Source organism: Tenrec ecaudatus, chromosome 4 (assembly GCF_050624435.1).
Source record: "Tenrec ecaudatus isolate mTenEca1 chromosome 4, mTenEca1.hap1, whole genome shotgun sequence".
NCBI classification, from domain to species: domain Eukaryota; kingdom Metazoa; phylum Chordata; class Mammalia; order Afrosoricida; family Tenrecidae; genus Tenrec; species Tenrec ecaudatus.
In genome coordinates this window covers 67446313-67464512 of record NC_134533.1, presented here as the reverse complement: position 1 = coordinate 67464512, position 18200 = coordinate 67446313, and the positions used below count along the sequence as shown (strand labels likewise).

The 18200-nt window shown below is 36.2% G+C and overlaps 1 protein-coding gene across 1 annotated transcript; it reads left to right on the top strand.

Moving 5' to 3' along the window:
- Positions 1–10612: 10612 nt before the first annotated feature.
- Positions 10613–11560, top strand: LOC142446862 (olfactory receptor 52A1-like). Its single transcript, XM_075548597.1, has one exon. It carries the CDS (start codon positions 10613–10615, stop codon positions 11558–11560), a length of 948 nt encoding a protein of 315 aa, XP_075404712.1.
- The last annotated feature ends 6640 nt before the right edge of the window (positions 11561–18200 follow it).

Sequence of the window (18200 nt, the reverse complement as noted above, 5' to 3'; positions counted from 1 at the left end):
CCTGTATTTCATCTGGTCCATGCCATATTACCTGGTCCTCACCCCAGGAAAGTTTGTATATAGTAGCTTTTTCCCTATGCCTCATTTGAATTTTTTTAAAAAGCTTTCCTCAGTGGACTCATGTTGTATTTGTCCTTTTGTGGTTGACTTACTTCACTTAGCATGATTTCCTACAGTTCTTCCCATGCAGTGATGTGCTTCATATGTTCATCACTGCTTTTTAGCAATGCTTAGTACTCCATTGTATGTATATATCACAGTTTTCAAATCCAATTGTCAATTGTATTTGGATGAAAAGCTCTGTAAATATCTATCAGGTCAATTTGTCCAATTGTAGTGTTTAGATATCTAGCCTCCTTGTTGAGTTTCTTTCCCTGTGATCTATCTTTCTCAGAGAGCGATGTGTTGAAGTCACCCACTATAATTGTTGAGGCTGTGGTTTCTTTTTTAATCTTTTGGAGTGCTTGGTTGACGTATTATGGTGGGTCTCTCATTCAGGAAAGATATGTTTACAATTCTTAGTCGTTCATTGTCTACCATTCCCTTGAGAATTATATAGTGTGCCTCCTTATCTCTTTTTATGGTTTGCACTTTGAGGTCGATAGGATTAGGATTGCCATCCCTGGTTATTTTGAATTGTTGTTTGCTTGGTAGGTCTTTCTCAAGCCTTTGATTCTCAGCCTATTTTTGTCTGTAGCCTTGTGATGTGTCTCCTGTAGACAGCAGGGTGATGGGTGGTGTTTTCTAAGACAGTCTACTAGTCTCCATTTTTTACTGCCTGAGTTCAGGCAATTGATATTCAGGGTTATTATCTCAATCTGTGAACTTTGTGATGTCATCTTATACCTTTTTTTGGTTGGGTGTTTTACTAATTTCCTTTCTTACTAGCCTGTTGTGCATGTGTGTGTGTATCATTCTTGAATTCATTCCATCCTTAAGCCAATGCTATTTTTGGTTTTGTTTTCTCTTTGTTGGCCTCTAGGTGAGGCTGTTCTATGTGGCGGTCTCTTAATTATGCTTGGTGAGTATTGTTCTTCTGCCCATACTGGGTCGGCAATAATCTTTTGTAGGGTTGGGTTTCTTCTAACGTATTCTTTGAGTTTTTCATTTCTGGGAAGATTCTTACTTCTCCAACTATCTTGATCAATAATTTGGCTGGGTAGAGTATTCTTGGGTTTGCATTATTTTCCTTCAATTTTTGGATTATGTTACTCCACTATCTCCTTTTCTTCATAGTTTCTGCTAATAGTTCTGAGCATATTCTTATTTGGGCATCTTTATATGTGATTGCTTGTTCTTCCCCAAGTGCTGTCATGATTTCCTCCTTTTCCTCAAAGTTGGATAGTTTAACTATAACATGCCTTGGTTAACTACTCTAAGTTGAAGAAGATATCAAGGCTTCAAGTTTTTCTGCATTTTTCTCAGGCTGAGTGAGATATGCTGAGCATGTTGTTCCTTTTTTGGCTTTTTAATTCTTGGTCCTCAGATTTCTTTACAATTCCTTGTTTTGGCTTTGGGAGCTGCCCTTTGAAATTTTCTTCTAGGCTTCTTTACTTCATCATTTATTCCATTCATTGTGAAACCAAAAATTTCACTGTCATTGAAACCATTCCACCTCACAAGGACACTGTAGGACAGAATAGAACTTCCCCAGTGGTTTCTGAGACGGCGACTCCTGACAGAAGTAGAAAGCTCCGAGTTTAACTACTCTAAGTTGAAGAAGATGTTTTAGAGAACCTTCTGACATTCCTTGCTGTCTTTTTAATGAGCTTTTGCTTTGTCCAGGAAGGATATTGTTGATGCTGTGCCACAACATCTTCTTCCATTTTAGTACAACGAGTCAAATCTATCCTTGATATGTTCTCAAATAGGCAGGGGTGGGGGTTTTCAAATGAATATTTTTTGCTTTTATAAATTTGCTTTAATTTTCTTCAACTTCAACTTGAATTTGCATATGAACATTTGATGGTCTATTCCAACAGTTGTCCTTTGTTTTATTTGGCTGAAGATGTTAAGTTTCTCTGTTGGCTCTTACCATAAGTGTAGTCAATTAAATTCTTCTATATTCTATCTGAGGGAGTCCACGTGTATTGTCACCATTTTTTGGTTGTTGAAAAATGGTACTTTAAATGAAAGTATTTGAAATAAATGTATTTTGAATGCAGGAATCAATAGTCTATACAATTTTTATCCTTCCTTCTCCAGCTTCATTTCCATTACCAAGGTTGTGTTTTCCAGTTCTTCCTCTTTGCTTCAAGCTTTTACATTCAATCTTAACAATATGCAGTTATCAGTGCATTTTGATTGCATTTTTATAAATTTAACTGGATAAGTTGATAGAATTATTCTATTTATCACTAGCTTTAGAGTTAATATAAAATTTTGAATAACTTTTGTATTAACTGGATTTCTTTGTGCTTTTGTTGCTAGTCACGGAGTTGGTCTTGGATCATAATGACCTAATGTGCAACAGAATGGAACACAGTCTGGTGCAGTCCTCCAGATTATTTTTATGTGTGAGCCCACCACCACTTTGCCCATCTATCTCACGCACGTCTTTCTCTTTTTGCTGCCCTAATAAAGTAGTTATGAGTTGGGTTGTAATCTGCAAGTTTGGCACCTTGAATCCACCACATGTTCATCGGGGACTTTTTACTCCTGTAAAGAGTTACAGTCTTGGAAGCCAACAGGGGCATGTTATACCTTATCCTATAGAGTTGGCATGAGTCAGAATTGACTCGGTGGTAGTGAGTTTGGCTTTCTGGTTTTCTATGTTATGAAGGATTATATTCTTTCCCGGTGTCTTCTCTCTCCTGCTAACATGTGCAAAGTCCATGGACAAAGTCATACCATCCTCACTTCCAAGTAACATTCCGGCTATACTTCTGCCAAGGCAGATGTGTTTGTTCTTTTAGCTGCCAAAGGTACCTTTAATATTCTTCTCCAATCCTGAAATCCAAATGCAGCAAATATTCTTTGGTGTTTCTGATTTAATGTTCAACTCTCACATGCAAATGAGGCAACTGAAAATACTATGACTTGGATCAGGAGCACCTTCCTCCCCGAAGTGACTTTCCTGTAGTTTCCTACATATTGTCCTGCCATAGACAGCATGACACTTCAGGACAGATCTTATAGATTAAAATATGTTGTTCTCTTTGATGAATGTGGTACATTTATCTTGAGGTTTGTATCTTTGACAGAGTACGCCATATAAATGTCTGAATCAAAATATCCAATACCAATTCATTTCGGCTCATGAGCGCCTAGGATATTAATCCTTATGCATTCAATTTCTTTATTATGGCTTCCAATTTTCCTCGCTTCATTCATCTCACTCTTATTATTAATTGATGTTTATAGTGATATCTTTTCATTTTGGGCCATGCCCCATCAGAAATAAGGCTCTGAAAGTGTTGCTCTGATCACGTCATTAATGGGGACTCTACATTAAGGGGCCAGTGCTTCCCTACTTGTATTTTGAGTGTCTTGTGTTGGAACTATTGACAATTTACTTCCAAACTGAGAGACTGAATAAGAATCAATGCTATTGAATTTTGGTGCTGGGGCAGAATATTGAAAGTTCCATGGACTGCTAAAAGTAAGAACCAATCTGTATTGGAAGAAGTAGGGAAAGGATGGAGAGACTTATTTTTATGTGCTGTAGTTTGGACATGCTGCCAGGATAGACTAGTTCCAGGAGACAGACAATATGTTTGTTAAAGGGGATGCTTTGTGAAAAAGAGGAAGGCCTTCAGAAGCTGGATTGACACCATGGCTTGGTCAAGCACAGAGACTATTCTGAGGATGGTGCAGGGCAAGGAAGTGTTTAATTCCGTTATTCATAGTGTCGCTATGGGTTGGAACTGACTTGATGGCAGCTAACAGTCTTATCTTGGGAACTCAGTTATTGATAACTCTTCCAACAGATTAATCTCATATTGTGGAGCAATGAGTTGTTAACTGTTTATGGTTCGCACTAACCAGTAGAACTACAGATGAAAATCTTGGTAATCTTGTAACTAAGAAAACCTTGTGGGATAGTTTTATTCTGTAATACAGGTGGTTTCTATGATTTGGAATTGACTCAATGTCAACTAAGAGCAAAACCATTTATTAGGTTCAGTGCCATAAATCCTCACTTTTTTATTTGTGCATTTCCAAAATGTAATCTCCAAGGATATTTGACACTCATATGCTAATGTATGACAAACATCTAATATGATGCCTGAATATGGTCAGTGACTAGTCGACATTTGATACTCTTTATGGGGATACATGTCAATCCTCCTGTAAAGATGTCTTTTGAGAAGAAATCGGCACTTACCATTACTTGAGATTTTTCACATATAGTCCTTTACTCTTTTCTTGCTGTTTTAAGAATTCTCTCGGTATTTTTGCTAATTGAGAGTCTGATTACAATGCACTTTGACATGGCTCTCTTTAGTTTATTGAGCATATAGCTTTGCAGACTTATGTACTTTCACAAATCTGGAGATTTGTTTCTCACTATTTCTTCAAAAATTCTTTCTTCCCCTTTCACTTTCTCATATCCTTTAAGATGTCCCCAAATTATGTAAGGATATGCCCAATATTTTGAACCATTCATTATTCTACTTCTTGGCCTCCATAAGCCTTATCTTATAGATCATAAATTCTTCCTGTCATCAGTTCAGCTATGCTTTATGTTCTCCTGTTACCCTCCCAACCCCTCCCCTAGTATTGTGTCTGTTAGTTCCACTATTTCTATTTGCTTTGTTTTTAGAGTATATACCCTTTTATCACCCATCTTATTTTTGTTTTCTTCTTTAATACTTTTCCTAATTTCTTTGAATTCTCAATATTTTTCCTTAGTAATTTAATTGTTTTTGTGCTATTGCATTATAGCTTCTATTCTACTTATTGTTTGTGTTTCCATCAATATGACCTATCACAACTCTCCTTTTCTGCTTCGTTGGCACATCATTTCCATCTTCTTTTTGACCATGTGATTAAAAAAAAATTGAAGCCAGGACATTGGAGCTTCACAGTTGTTGGTTTCGTTCCTTCTACTTTTCCTTCTCCTTCTTTTCCCCTTGCCCATCCTCCAATGATATTTTTGTAATTATTGTTGATAGTATGCACTATAAACATATACAAATTCGATAGTTTCTACGTGTAAAATTTAGTTGCAATGATTACATTTTGTTTAGTTGTACAACTATGTTTACCCATCTTTTCCAAGTAGCTCTTTCCCAGCAAACACAAAAACAATGCCATCTAAGTTTTCCCTCTAATCATTTGAATGTTGTTGTTGATTTGATACCATATAGTTTAAAATAATATAATGACCAAGGAAGATATGCTTTATCAGTTAAACTAAACTATTATTTAATTTAAGAAGACTTTAAAATATTTAAAAGACTTTAAAAATCAGGGTGAATTAAAAATGATTGCATGAATAATTCTTTTAGAACCATCAGTACAAGGTTGAACTCTATGAGGTGAAAGTTAAAGTTGTCCCAAATGTTCAAATTTTCCAAAATAATTTGGCACTCCACTCATCATCTCAGATATCAATGATTAATCTGTCTTTCAATATTCTTCCTCACATCTTTGGGCGCTTCAATTTTCTGCAACATCTCAGAGGTTTCCGATTTCTGTTTGTTGACAGACCTATCTGATTGCCCAGTTGATCAGTCTGCCCTCAGGAGGGTGCTGCTTTTAATTTTTAGATTATCATTCCCTAGATCAGGTCACAGAAGAGAGGTCACTTAAGACCACTGGAAAACACAGGTGGGTCCATCCACATGCCGAAACACCCACATAAAAGTACCCAGCATGAAGATTGTTATCCATGCTACACCATGCTTCAAGACAAAATTTCACTTATTTTTAATTAGAAATAAATATTTCACAATATATAATTGCATGTTGTTTTGTGATTAACCACTATGCTTTATGTTCAATTTGTAGCAATGAAAATATATCCTGCATGTCAGATATTTATATTATAATTCATAACTGTAGCAGTTCTAGAGTAGCAACAAAAATAATTGTATGGTTGGGGGTCACCAACATGAGGAACTGTATTAAAGGGTCATGACATTAAGAAGGTTGAGAACCACTGCCCTAGATCATACTCTATGGGGTGTTTGTTGTTGGAGGAATGATGAATGGGGCCCCCTGGAAAGCTCCTCTGTTATTACTTTGCAGCCCACAGCACCACCAAGTCTTCTTATTTGGAGGACTGGGCAATCTTGTGTACACAGATAAGAAGGCTTTGTTAATAAAACTTTTGACTTCTCATGGAATTTCTTCATTGATGTGATCAAGAAACTTTCATTTCTTAGCATTTTTAATCTCCTCAGTATTTCATAGTCTGTTTATGCTTTGACAAAATATTCAGACCTTTTATCTACTACAAAATGAATATTGGAACCATCAGCGACCAAAACAACTCACTGCCATCAACTCATTGTTAATTCATAGCAACCACCAGACTGTTCTATATGTGAGGTCATTTAGCACTGACATTAGTGAGGTTATTGCCCTTATCTTACAGGTGAATAAATGTTGTATACTTTGTAAAGTACGTCGACAAGATTCCAACATTCTTCTTTGTGGGTGTGATTAGGATGAGGAGATTTTATCCTCTGAAAGAGAATGATTTAGTCTCTGAAAACATTAAAACAGTAGGGAGATATTCAGAGATAGGAATTATATTCAAGTGACAAGATGTGAAATTGATCTAACTGCATTTTCAGTAGTCCACGTTCTAATGAATGCTGCACAGTAGCATAGCTATTCATTTCCCTCGTCTATGCTCAGAGGGGATTCACCAAGAGTTTTATCCACATGAATTTCCTCTTCACTTAAAAAACGAACCAACCAACCAACCAACCAACCAACAAACCAACAAAAACACTGAAACACCATATCATTTGATATCCTTTGTGATCCATTTAAAATTTGTTTTAGATTCTTATTGAGGTAAGTGTTTTATTATTGTTTTTCAATGATTTCTGTATATAGAATCTGGAAGAGGTAAATCTACAGAGCAGTAATAAATTTATGGCATCTTGGTGGTCTGGCAAGGGAGGTTGCACAGGAGCCAATAACAGTGAACACAAGAATGAAGAAAATGTTCTAAAATTAATTGTGGTGATGATTATATAACTCCGTTAAAAATAAGTTTTTTGGTCTTATTGACATGTAATTCGCATATTATACAATGCAGTAGTTCAGTTACATCAAGAAGAGTTGTAAAATACACTGCCATCAATTATAGAACATTTTCTTCATTCTTGTAATCATCATTATTAGCTCCCCATTTCCCCCCTACCTCATCATGCCTTCAAAACCATTAATGCAGTTACTGCTTCTATGTATTTACCTATCCTGGATTTCATACAAAAAATTAATAGCAACAATAACAGAGTAAAACAGATAAAAACCTAAATAGGAAAACATAAGAAATATTAAACTAGAAAAAATAGTTCGTGTGGAGGACACAAATAAGGGGCTAAATTTTAATCTAACTCCAAGTCTTCTTGATATGTTTGAACTATTGGATTGTATGATACATGAATTATAGGCCAATAAAGAGTTTTAAAAAAGAATTATAATCAATGGCATCTCCAGTTTCAAAGTACTTATAATTAATTACAATTATTATAATTTAGGTTATAACTGACACTGTATAGCATGGTAGAGTAACGTAATGCTATGTAAAGACAGTAAGACCTGCAATGCACAAAACAGATAGATTTGCAAAGTCTAGTGATCCATTGACCTCTAAAGAAACAAAATAAAACAAAGCATAACTATGCTAATCTAGGTGTAGGGTATTTAAAATAAGCTAGAGCCTGCTTTTAGCTATGCGATTTTGTGTTTTTACGCTGCCTCGTCTTGAAATAAGTCATCCTGGTGGTTTTGTTGGTTAAGCATTTAATTGCTAGCAGCAAGGCTGGTGGTTCAAACTCACTAACTCCTCTAAGAGATAAAGAGGAAGTTGTTTGCTTCCTAAAGATGTCCAGCCTTAGAAACTCTTCAAAGAGTTATTATGAGTAGGAATTAAGTTGGTGGGAGTGAGGTAGGTTTCATTCGAAAACCACGGTGGAAGCATCCTGTGTGTGCTGCCCTCCTTATTCTACTCAACATGTTGTGGCTCTTAGGTGTCATCTAGTTGGTTATGACCCAGAGCAAATGCATGTGTAGAACAAAATACTGCCTGGTCCTGTGACATACTCACAATTATTCTTGTGTTTGAGTCCATAGTTACAGCCACTGTGTCAACCAATCTCATTAAGAGTTGCCTTTTACCCCCCGTCCCTCCACTTTCATAAGTATGATATCTCTTCTGACAACATGTCCAAAGCATGTATGTTAGTCTGGGTTGACTAGAGAAACATCCAGAGAGACATTCATATGTGTATAAGAAAGAGCTTTACATAAAGTGTAATTGGACATCATGGAAACATTCCAGCTTAGTCTAGATTACGTTCACATGTCTGATGTTAGCCCATATGTCGATATCAATCTACAAATTCCTCTTCAGACTCATGAAACACATGCAATGATGTCAATGCAGGAAAATAACAGGTCAGTGGTGGAAGTATTATGGATCCAGTAGCATTGTAAGCATCTCAGCATTGGCAGGCGTCTCCATGTGGTTCCTACAGCTCAGGGTACTAGCCTAGCTCCCTGAGTCTTATCAGCTGCAATGTCTTCCAGGGAGTGAGCTTACACCCTACCTCCAGCAAGCAATTTATTTCCTTAGTGTCTCCAAATGAGATCATCAAGGTGAGACCTGATTGATAGGCTAAACTCTACTCCTTCACTCTTAAGTCTCAAATTGGCAATGGATTATGTAACTACAACAGTATGTAAGAGGAAATTTCAACATCCCTACCTCTAAGGAGCACTCAGGACATACTTTTTCCAAGACAAATTAATTTGTCCTTTTGGCAGTCCATAGTAATGATAATATTCTTCTTCAGCACCACAATTCAAATGCATCAGCTCTTCTTAGTCTTCCTTATTCAAGGTCCAACTTTCACGTGCATATGAGGCAATTAAAATACCATGACTTGGGTCAGGTGCACTATAGTCCATAAAGCACCATCTTTGCTTTTCAATGCTTTACAGAGGTCTTGTGCAGCAGACTTACCTAATTTGACAGGCTTTTTGATCTCTTGGATCTTTTGACCCAAGTAAGACAAAATCCTGACACTATCAACTCAACATATCGCTCTTCAAGCTAATGGCCTTTTCATTCTAAAGAGACATTATTGATTTCACCCGATCCAGAGCAAAGAAGAATTAAGATAATAAGGGATACAAGGAATCCTTATTACAAAGAAACAATGGGCTAAACAAATCCAAGACACAATGACCTCAAGATCAAATGAATTAGATGACACCTGGCTTTCACTGACAGCTCTCTGTTATGGTCATTTTGGAGGTCTGCAGTGAATGGGAGAAGTGTGGGAAAAATAAAAAAATTAAAAAAATAACATCCTTATTGGTCTGATAGGAACTGGTGGAAAACCAAACATTATAGTTCTCAGACAATCCTTAGGGCTGAAACTGAACACAATCCCAATAGGCCTGTGATGAGAATAATACCACGAGAGGTTCACACTCCTTGGGCCTCTATATGAGACCAAAAGAGCAGCATTTGCCTCTGAATACTGGTTATAAGGCAGGAAGGTATAAAATGTGAAGGAAAATAGAAATGGTAAAAATAGGAACATAGTAGGAAGAATGCCATTACATTATGAGTATTGTAATCAATGTCTAAAACATTATTTTACTTGTTGATTGAAAAACTCATTTGCTATGTCAATTTTCCATAATGACAATGCAATTTTAAAAACAAAAAAAATTTGTTTGTGTAAGAATCAACCACATCTGGCCACCTCTGAAAGCAGAATAGGCTCTTCAAATCTCCCCCAAGGACAAATTTTAGTGCTATCACAAACAGACTCTTGCATATTTTGATTAAAGAATGAGTGAAGATTAGAGAGTCAAACTCTGCTTGACCAAGTCCAATTTGATAGCCAATTCCAGATCTCAGGGATGAATGACCCGTTCCTTGGTACCTAGTGCAGTGTGTTCGATAGTGGAATCTCTCATAGGACTCTGCACTAATGCACACAAGATTACGGATAAAGAATCTCTTCTGGGACCTTAAAATCCCCAGGATAATTCCCAAATGTAAGGAAATTGGGCTCCCATCTAGAGATAAATAAGAAAAGCCTAATGGTAGCTTTCCAGGTACCTCCTCCCACAGTGCGTGGACAAGGCAGTATGCTCAGAGCCTTGCTTCCCATTTCCACCAGAGCTAAGTAAGACATTTAGAAACTTTCTTCTGTTTCTGGCTAAAATAAATGACACTAATGAATCCACAAATCTGTTTGCTTCTATCCTGCCATGTAACTTAGACATTCAGGATTGCCTATCCAAATGACATCGTAAGCACTGAGCTTGTGTCTTCAATGCTTAATAGATTTGAATGACTGGAATACTTAACAGATTTGAATGATTGGGGGTGTTATGGACTCTCTACTTCCCAGTCAAGTCCTGCTGCAGGCATCAGAATCACTGGTAAGAAGTGTCACTAACCTCCATGACATCCTTCAACATCTCCTATCTGGACCCCAGAACAGTGACTCTGATTGGCATCCCTGGACTAGAACATGTGCAGTTTTGGATTGGGTTTCCCTTCTTTGCAGTGTGCCTGCTTGCTCTCCTGGGAAACATAATTTTACTGATCATCATTCCTGCAGAACGCAGCCTGCATCAGCCCATGTACATTTTCCTGGCAGTACTAGCTGCCACTGATGTAGGGCTTTGCTTAGCCATTGCTCCCAAGATGTTGGCCATCTTCTGGTTTGACTCTAGCACCATGAACTTTAATGCTTGCTTAGTCCAGCTCTTCTTCATTCATGCCTTGCAGGGCATGGAATCTGGCATCTTGTTGGCCATGGCCTTGGACCGCTATGTTGCCATCTGTGATCCATTGAGACACACGTCTGTTCTTACGCCTTCTGTCCTCACGTGGATGATGGTGGTGGTGGTGATCAGGGCAACAGTACTGGTTGGCCTGTTACCCACGCTCATCAAAAGACTGCATCTTTTCCATTCCACTGTTATAGCCCATTCTTACTGTGAGCACATGGCTGTGGTCAAGTTGGCTGCAGAAGATGTTCGAATCAACAAAATCTGTGGCCTGTTCGTTGGTTTCACAATTCTGGGCTTTGACATGATTTTTATCATCATATCCTATATCCTGATTTTCCATGCTGTTTTTCTTCTAAACCAAAAGGAGGCTCGACTCAAAGCCTTTAACACGTGTGTGCCTCATATTTTTGTCTTTCTTGAGTTTTATATCCTTGCTTTCTTCTCATTCTTCAGCCACCGTTTTGGACATGTTGTCCCCTCTACCCACATTCTTTTATCTACCATCTACCTTCTTGTGCCACCGGCACTCAACCCACTTGTTTATGGAATAAAAAATAAAGTTATCTGCCAGCGGGTGGCACGGATTTTTCTTCTGAATAGTAAGTTCCAATAATTTGTCAAATGTTTATGTTTATAGAAAGGCTATATTTGATTTCTAAAGGTGTAGCCTGCTTAGACTGTGCTTCCTAATATATTTAAGATAAAACTGAAGCCATTCCTCTATGAGGTAGCTTCAAAATGTCATGAAAAATTCTAATATACTTTCAATCTATTTTCTATTAATTTTTGTCATAATTAATCATTTTATTTAAAAAATGCATGTTTGAAAAATTCTTAACAAGTTACTTATGTCATTATTTTGAGCTCTATTCTTTAGAAATGTATGAATTTACATTATGGATTTTTATTTATATTGCCCTTTGTTGCATTTATTTAATATTTCACTCCTATTTTGTTCACAATATGTTATAGCAATTTTTCTTAATTAATGGAATTTTGATCTGTGAATTTGTTCTTATGTGAAATGTCTAAATTGTAAAATATTTTTATATAAACATGTATAATTGAATTCCATGTTAATTACATTGCTGTTAGGAGAATATGCTCTTTGAAATAATTTTAAAATCATAGTATGGATCTGCATTTTGCATATGCCTAATAAATGTGTATTTTATATTCATTAGTTTCAATGTTTCTGATTTGAGTAAGATTTTACGTTGTGAAATGAGAAAAAGGGAGAAAATTGACCAAAATTAAGTAGAACACTTCAATTAACATAGGAATAGAGTATTATAAAGTATAAAAAAGTGAGAATTTCAAAATATCTACTAAGCTAAGGTTAAAACAAAATGTTAAATACTACAAATTACTTATATAACTAAAGGAATGTGAGCCATTATGGAAAGTATAAACATTAAAATAATAATGGAATATATAAAAAAGAAATCATTTCTTGAGAGTCACAAGTGATAAAACAGTTCCCCTCAAAAAATAGATATCAATACAAATAAAACTCACCATGACACAGACCTTACTCATGAATTTTAGCATATCTTTAAACAAAAAATAAAAGCACCTCAAAACGAATTTTAGGAAACAACAGAGGAAAACACAGTTTCAAGTTTAGCTTTGGAGATCAATGTAACTGACTTCAAAAGCTGATAAGGACATTATAAAACCACATCAGCCTTGAAAAAGACACAGATACAGCAACACCACCAACAAATGGCAACTTACATAAAAATACTTGAATTTTAATAACTGATAATCAAGAATAGTTTCACTCACTGTGATAGAGTTTCAGAAATTCCATATGTATGTTTCAAACATTAACAACAAACATGAGGATGACACAGCACCTGTACGTACTTTGTTCTATTGTGCAGGGGTTGTGTGTTGGAACCCACTAGAAGGCAGTTAGTGAGAACAACCAAGTTATATTAAATAAGTCAACTTGAGAAATCATAGAATTTATTTAAAAATCACTCTGAAAATATTATAAGATACATGACAGGTTCAATGAATTTCAAGATAGAACCTACTATAAATCTATGGCTGACTTGACATTAATAGTGAAATAAAAATATTTTCTCTCCTTTCTAAAAATCCAAGGATGTCTGTGTGCACCATTCCTATCCTGTGTTGCATGTGAGATCCCAGCTGGTACACTAAAGTAAGATAATTGACCTAAGATGTACAGAGAAGCTCAGATGAGGGTCAGAAATTGCCTTTATTTTATATTAATTTAAAAAAGATATTTCATAAATGTAATATTTTATCTCTCTTTCACTCTGTTTTACATTTGCCATTCCATTGTCTCAGAATAATTTTTTGGTTGGGAAGCTAACTACTAATGTATATTTCTTTGTTTCTCAAGAACTATTTAAATTGTTGAACATTAGGGTGTTGTTTGAGGACTGCTGAGCTGAAAGCCTTGACATTTTCTCTTGCTCTCATGTGCATGTGAAAGTTGAACACTGAATAAAGAAAACCAGCGTAGAATTGATGGTTTTGAATCATGATACTGGCAAAAAATGTCGAAAGTACCATGGACTGCCAAAATAACTAACACATATGTCTTGCATAGACGTACAACCAAAATGCTCCTTAGAAGCAACACTTCTTCTCATGTACTTTGTAAATGTTATCAGGAGATATCAGTCCCAGGAAAATCATATCATGCTTGGTAACATAAAGGACGATCTTCAACAAGATGGCTTGCTACAGTGACTGCAGCAATAGGCTCAAATACAAGAACAATTATTAGGATGGTGCGAGAGCTCATTCTGTTCTACATGGGGTCGTGATGAGTCGGAGTGATTTGACAGCGCTTTACAACAACAAGGACGCTAAAAACACAACAAATATCCACAACATGTTTAACATTACAATTCAACGGTAAGTATATTTCTGTAGTTTATTAATTTCCTTTCCTTTCTTATCTATTATTAGTAGCTTTTGTAATTTGGATCAGATATTTAAAAGATTATTTTAAATTATAGATGCTTTTGATGCTATCTTTTGCCTAAGAGGGTTAACCTTTCTTTGGTGGGAGAATCAGAGGTCATTTTGCTCATATCAAGACTCTCCACACCTGTTTTCCACTAGATTTCTTGGCTATTGCCCTGCACTTGCTTTAAGACAGTAAATATTTGATGAGAAAGGTCTTGGAACTCACTTCTCTGTGTTATTCTTCTCTGCAGAAATTTGCCCAAGACTGTTTTCACTACTTTGCAACCCTTCCCTTTGACCTTTTCTTCTCTATAGTCATGGAAGAATACTCTTATTGATTGATTTTGTTTCCCGCACTTCTAAGCGAATTCATCTTGAAAGAAATACTGGGGACAGGAGAGGAATGGCAAAACAGAGTTCTCGTTAATCTTCCCCCCCCTCCCCCCGTTTTTTTAAAGAATTAGTCTATTTTGATTCCTTTCCACCACCACCACCACCACCCAGACCACTTGTTTTCCCTCCCTTTCCTCCTATTGTTTTCCTTCTTCTTCTCCCTTCTCTTCCTCCATGTCATGGATATCCTTGTTGTATTTGTAGATTATCCAAAATATATTGTTTTAAATAAGACATTTAATATAAATCTCAATTCTTCATCTTACTTTTGTAGCCAGGAACATTTTTTAAATGAAAAAAAGCCACAAACTTTTACTACTGTGTATCAAATTTTATTATAAAGTATCATAGAACACATTGTGATTCCAAAGATCTCTGTAAATTATAATTTTGTTTATCTGAAGGACAAAGAACTGCCGTGGACTCGGATTCTGGTGACTTAAAGTATTCCCTTCAGCAGACAGATTGCATTTTCCATTTGTACAATCTGCTTTTCCTGAGCATTTGAAGAAGAAATAGTCTAGGGTACACCCTTAATTTTATCAATTTGACCACTCACTCACTGCCATTGAATAATTTCTGATGCATAGTTCCAGTAAGGACAGGGTAGAATTATCCCTTTGGGTTTCTCAGACTACGTCTTTAGGGAGCAGAAAGCCATGTTCTTGTCCTGGCAGTGACTGATAGTTTCTAACTGTTGAACTCAGAATTAGTTGTATTGTTGTTCACCTGCACGTGGGTAATTTCGATCTTTACCTACAGAAGACAGATTGAATGTGGTTTCTCTACTTCAGGGAATCTCAATGGTTTATCATTATACTCCATCATTCATGTTTATATGCCATGATTCTATGAATTTTCCTTTCAGGATTTTCATCAAGAATGTCCAATGGTGTAACAAATATTTCCTTATGAGTCAGTAATATTACACCAATTATAGTTAGATTCAAAACCAAAAATTCTTGCAGATGGTATTATTGGGTTCCAACTTTTTGCCCTAATGGATTAAAATCGTCAGTGCATTATTAATCTAAACACATGCTTAAATGTTGAAAATGGGCCCTTCTAATTAATTATAATGGTTAGTTAAAATATTTTAAAGTTTTAAGCTAAGCAATGAAATACTGTGAGAGCCATGAGTAAATGGAACTGATAAGCAGACCAAATTATACTGAATTCTATGTAACAAACAATGAAATATCAATTTGGTAAAACAGTTAAAAATAGATAAATCACACTATATTAGTTCTAACTAACTCTACTAAACACTGACGAGTATGGTAGTTCATAGAAAACATAGCTTACAAGTTTGAAAGATTTCCTTCATTAGTAGAAACCTGATTTTAACTTATTAGCTGGGAAAGTTCAACCATAGTATGCAAATAACCCTTCATACCTATTAAAGCTGCATTCACATATCTTCTACCTTGTTTTACTACAAAACAATATGTCTGTCATTTTAATCAGGACAGTGAAAAGCTATACATTAATCTGAACAGAAAAAGTTTGATATTAAGAATCAGAAACTAAAATATAATTATTCAACAATGAAGTATTGACTGTTAAAGATAAAGATAACTATAAAATATAGAAATTATAGATGTAAGGAACAGTATACTGCATCCAAAACTGAAATCAAGCCTACAAGGAAGAAATCTCTCGATTCAGACTGGACGCATGAAAGACAGAGAAGTGACTTTGATGCTGCTCTAGAGGAATTTGCTGGAAATCCACTCCCTGGGATAAATCAGAAATCCTCCCTGTAGCATGCCACAGGTGACTTCATGAGGAAATGTAGCACTGGAGTCAAGTCCCTTAAACCTATGAAAAAGAACTTTTCTGGGAGAAATTGCTGGCTGCTGCCAGGCCTGGGAGTGGGAGGTGTTGGGGCAGGAGGGTGTTTTTCCTGTGTACTGCACAGGTCGAACACTGGCTAACCTTCAAGCATGGCAGGAGACTAGTATCAGAGCTTGAAAAAGGACACCCAATGGGGTGGAGTCTGTATAATGATAAATACATAGAGTCTAGGAAGAGAATTTTCCTCCTACATTGGTTCCCTTTCATTCTCTACTGCCCAATTAGCATTGTGTGAATGGGAATTTTAAAAAAATGCTTAAAGTTTTTGTTTCACAAAGAAGACACAAAGTGAATTTGGAGGTGGGTCATAATTGATTATTAACCTATGCAGTATGATAGATGTGAGATTATCAATAGCTTTGATGATCAAAGGCACTCAAGAGCCAATACCCCTTGCTACACCTCATAAGTAAAATCTGTCAGGACCTTCAAAGGAGGAACAAGATCAATTCCTAATGAGTCAACTCAGGAAAACCAAACTATATGGCTTACAGCAATACAACTATAATTCCTATTTTGAAATACTAGTCAACATGCAACTACTAATCAGTTGTTTTTTTTTAAAGTAGTTTTGGAACTGAATAATGAATAAGAGGATCATCTTCTCAAACTACTTTCTCTCAAAAATGATATTTTCTGATATATTCCAAATAAAAACAATCAAGCTCACTGCCATCGAGTCAATGCCAACTATAGGAATCCTACAGGATAAGAAAGAACTTCCCCTGTGAGTTAAAAGACATTTACTCATAATATAAGTGTTGAATTAAGTTATTTAGCCATGATATAATTACATGGTAAATAACTAAGAATATTCAACATATAGTTTGTAGTTTAATATGTGCATACATTCTTATCTGTGCCACTAAAGAGTATTCTGGCCTTACTTGTTCCATGACAAATTTGTTTGTTCTTTTGGCTGACCTTGGTATTTTTGGAAATGGGGGGAACACCCCAAATTTATGACGCTCAAATACTTTGCAAAGCTGGGACTTATCTCATCCCCATGGCTCAACTTTCAAATAAACAACACGTTTGTAAGGTTAGCAATAACACCAGATAGGTGGGAACTCCATAGAACAATTACGATATGAGATAAAACAATCTGCATTTGCTCAGCGATGAAGGTCCGAGGCAGGAAGGCATAGACTAAAGAAGATGTAAATAATAAACTTAGGTAGGCAGGGGAATAGTAGTTATATTGCAAGATTGCATTTTGGTGTCCTCAAAGTGTTTGAATTGTTAAATGGGAAACTGAATTTCTATGTAAACTTGCCCTCAAATTTCAATGAAATGTTACGAACAAACAAACAAACAAGCAAACGAGAGATGCCCTCTAATTTGTTAAATGAAGCATCCACTTCTGGCTGCCTCTGAAAGCAGAATAGCCTCTTCAAATCCTCACCAAGGGAACTATTTAGGGCTCTCCCAAACAGAAGCCTGCTTATTTTGAAGAAAGGATGAATGAATACAAGAATTTAAACTGTCCTCTCCTAAGCCTGATTTAATAATTGATTCCAAATCTCAGGAATAAATAAACTGCTCCTTGGGACCTGGAGTAGTCTCTTGGATAGCAAGAGCTCTCATAGGACTATGCACAGACGCACGCAAGTCTACAGAAGCAGAATCCATTCTGGGACCTGAAAGGTCCCAGGATAATTTCCAAATGCTCTGAAATTGGTCTGGGATCTAAAGGTAAATAAAAAATGAAAAGGCTAGCAGTAGTTTTTCAGGCACCTCAACATAGAATTTATGGAAAACACAAAAGGCAGTACTCTTACAATCCTGGCTCCCATTTCCACAAAAGCTAAGTAAGAAGCTTGAAGTTTTTTTCTGGGTTTCACTTCCATATATGTCATTAGTGACAATGTTGCAAAAGTGTTTGTTTCTGGGCGGACGTATAGCATAGATAATAGGATTGCTTGTCCAAAGGACCAACCTCAAAGTGCTTAATAGACCTGAGTGATTGTGGGTGTTATGGACTCTACTTCCCAGTCAAGATTTCTTGCAGGTATCAGAATTAGTAGTAAGAAGAAATCTCACTGATTTCC

Excerpts from the sequence above, each read along its gene's own strand:
- LOC142446862 (XM_075548597.1), top strand. The coding sequence starts at position 10,613 with ATGACATCCTTCAACATCTCCTATCTGGACCCCAGAACAGTGACTCTG.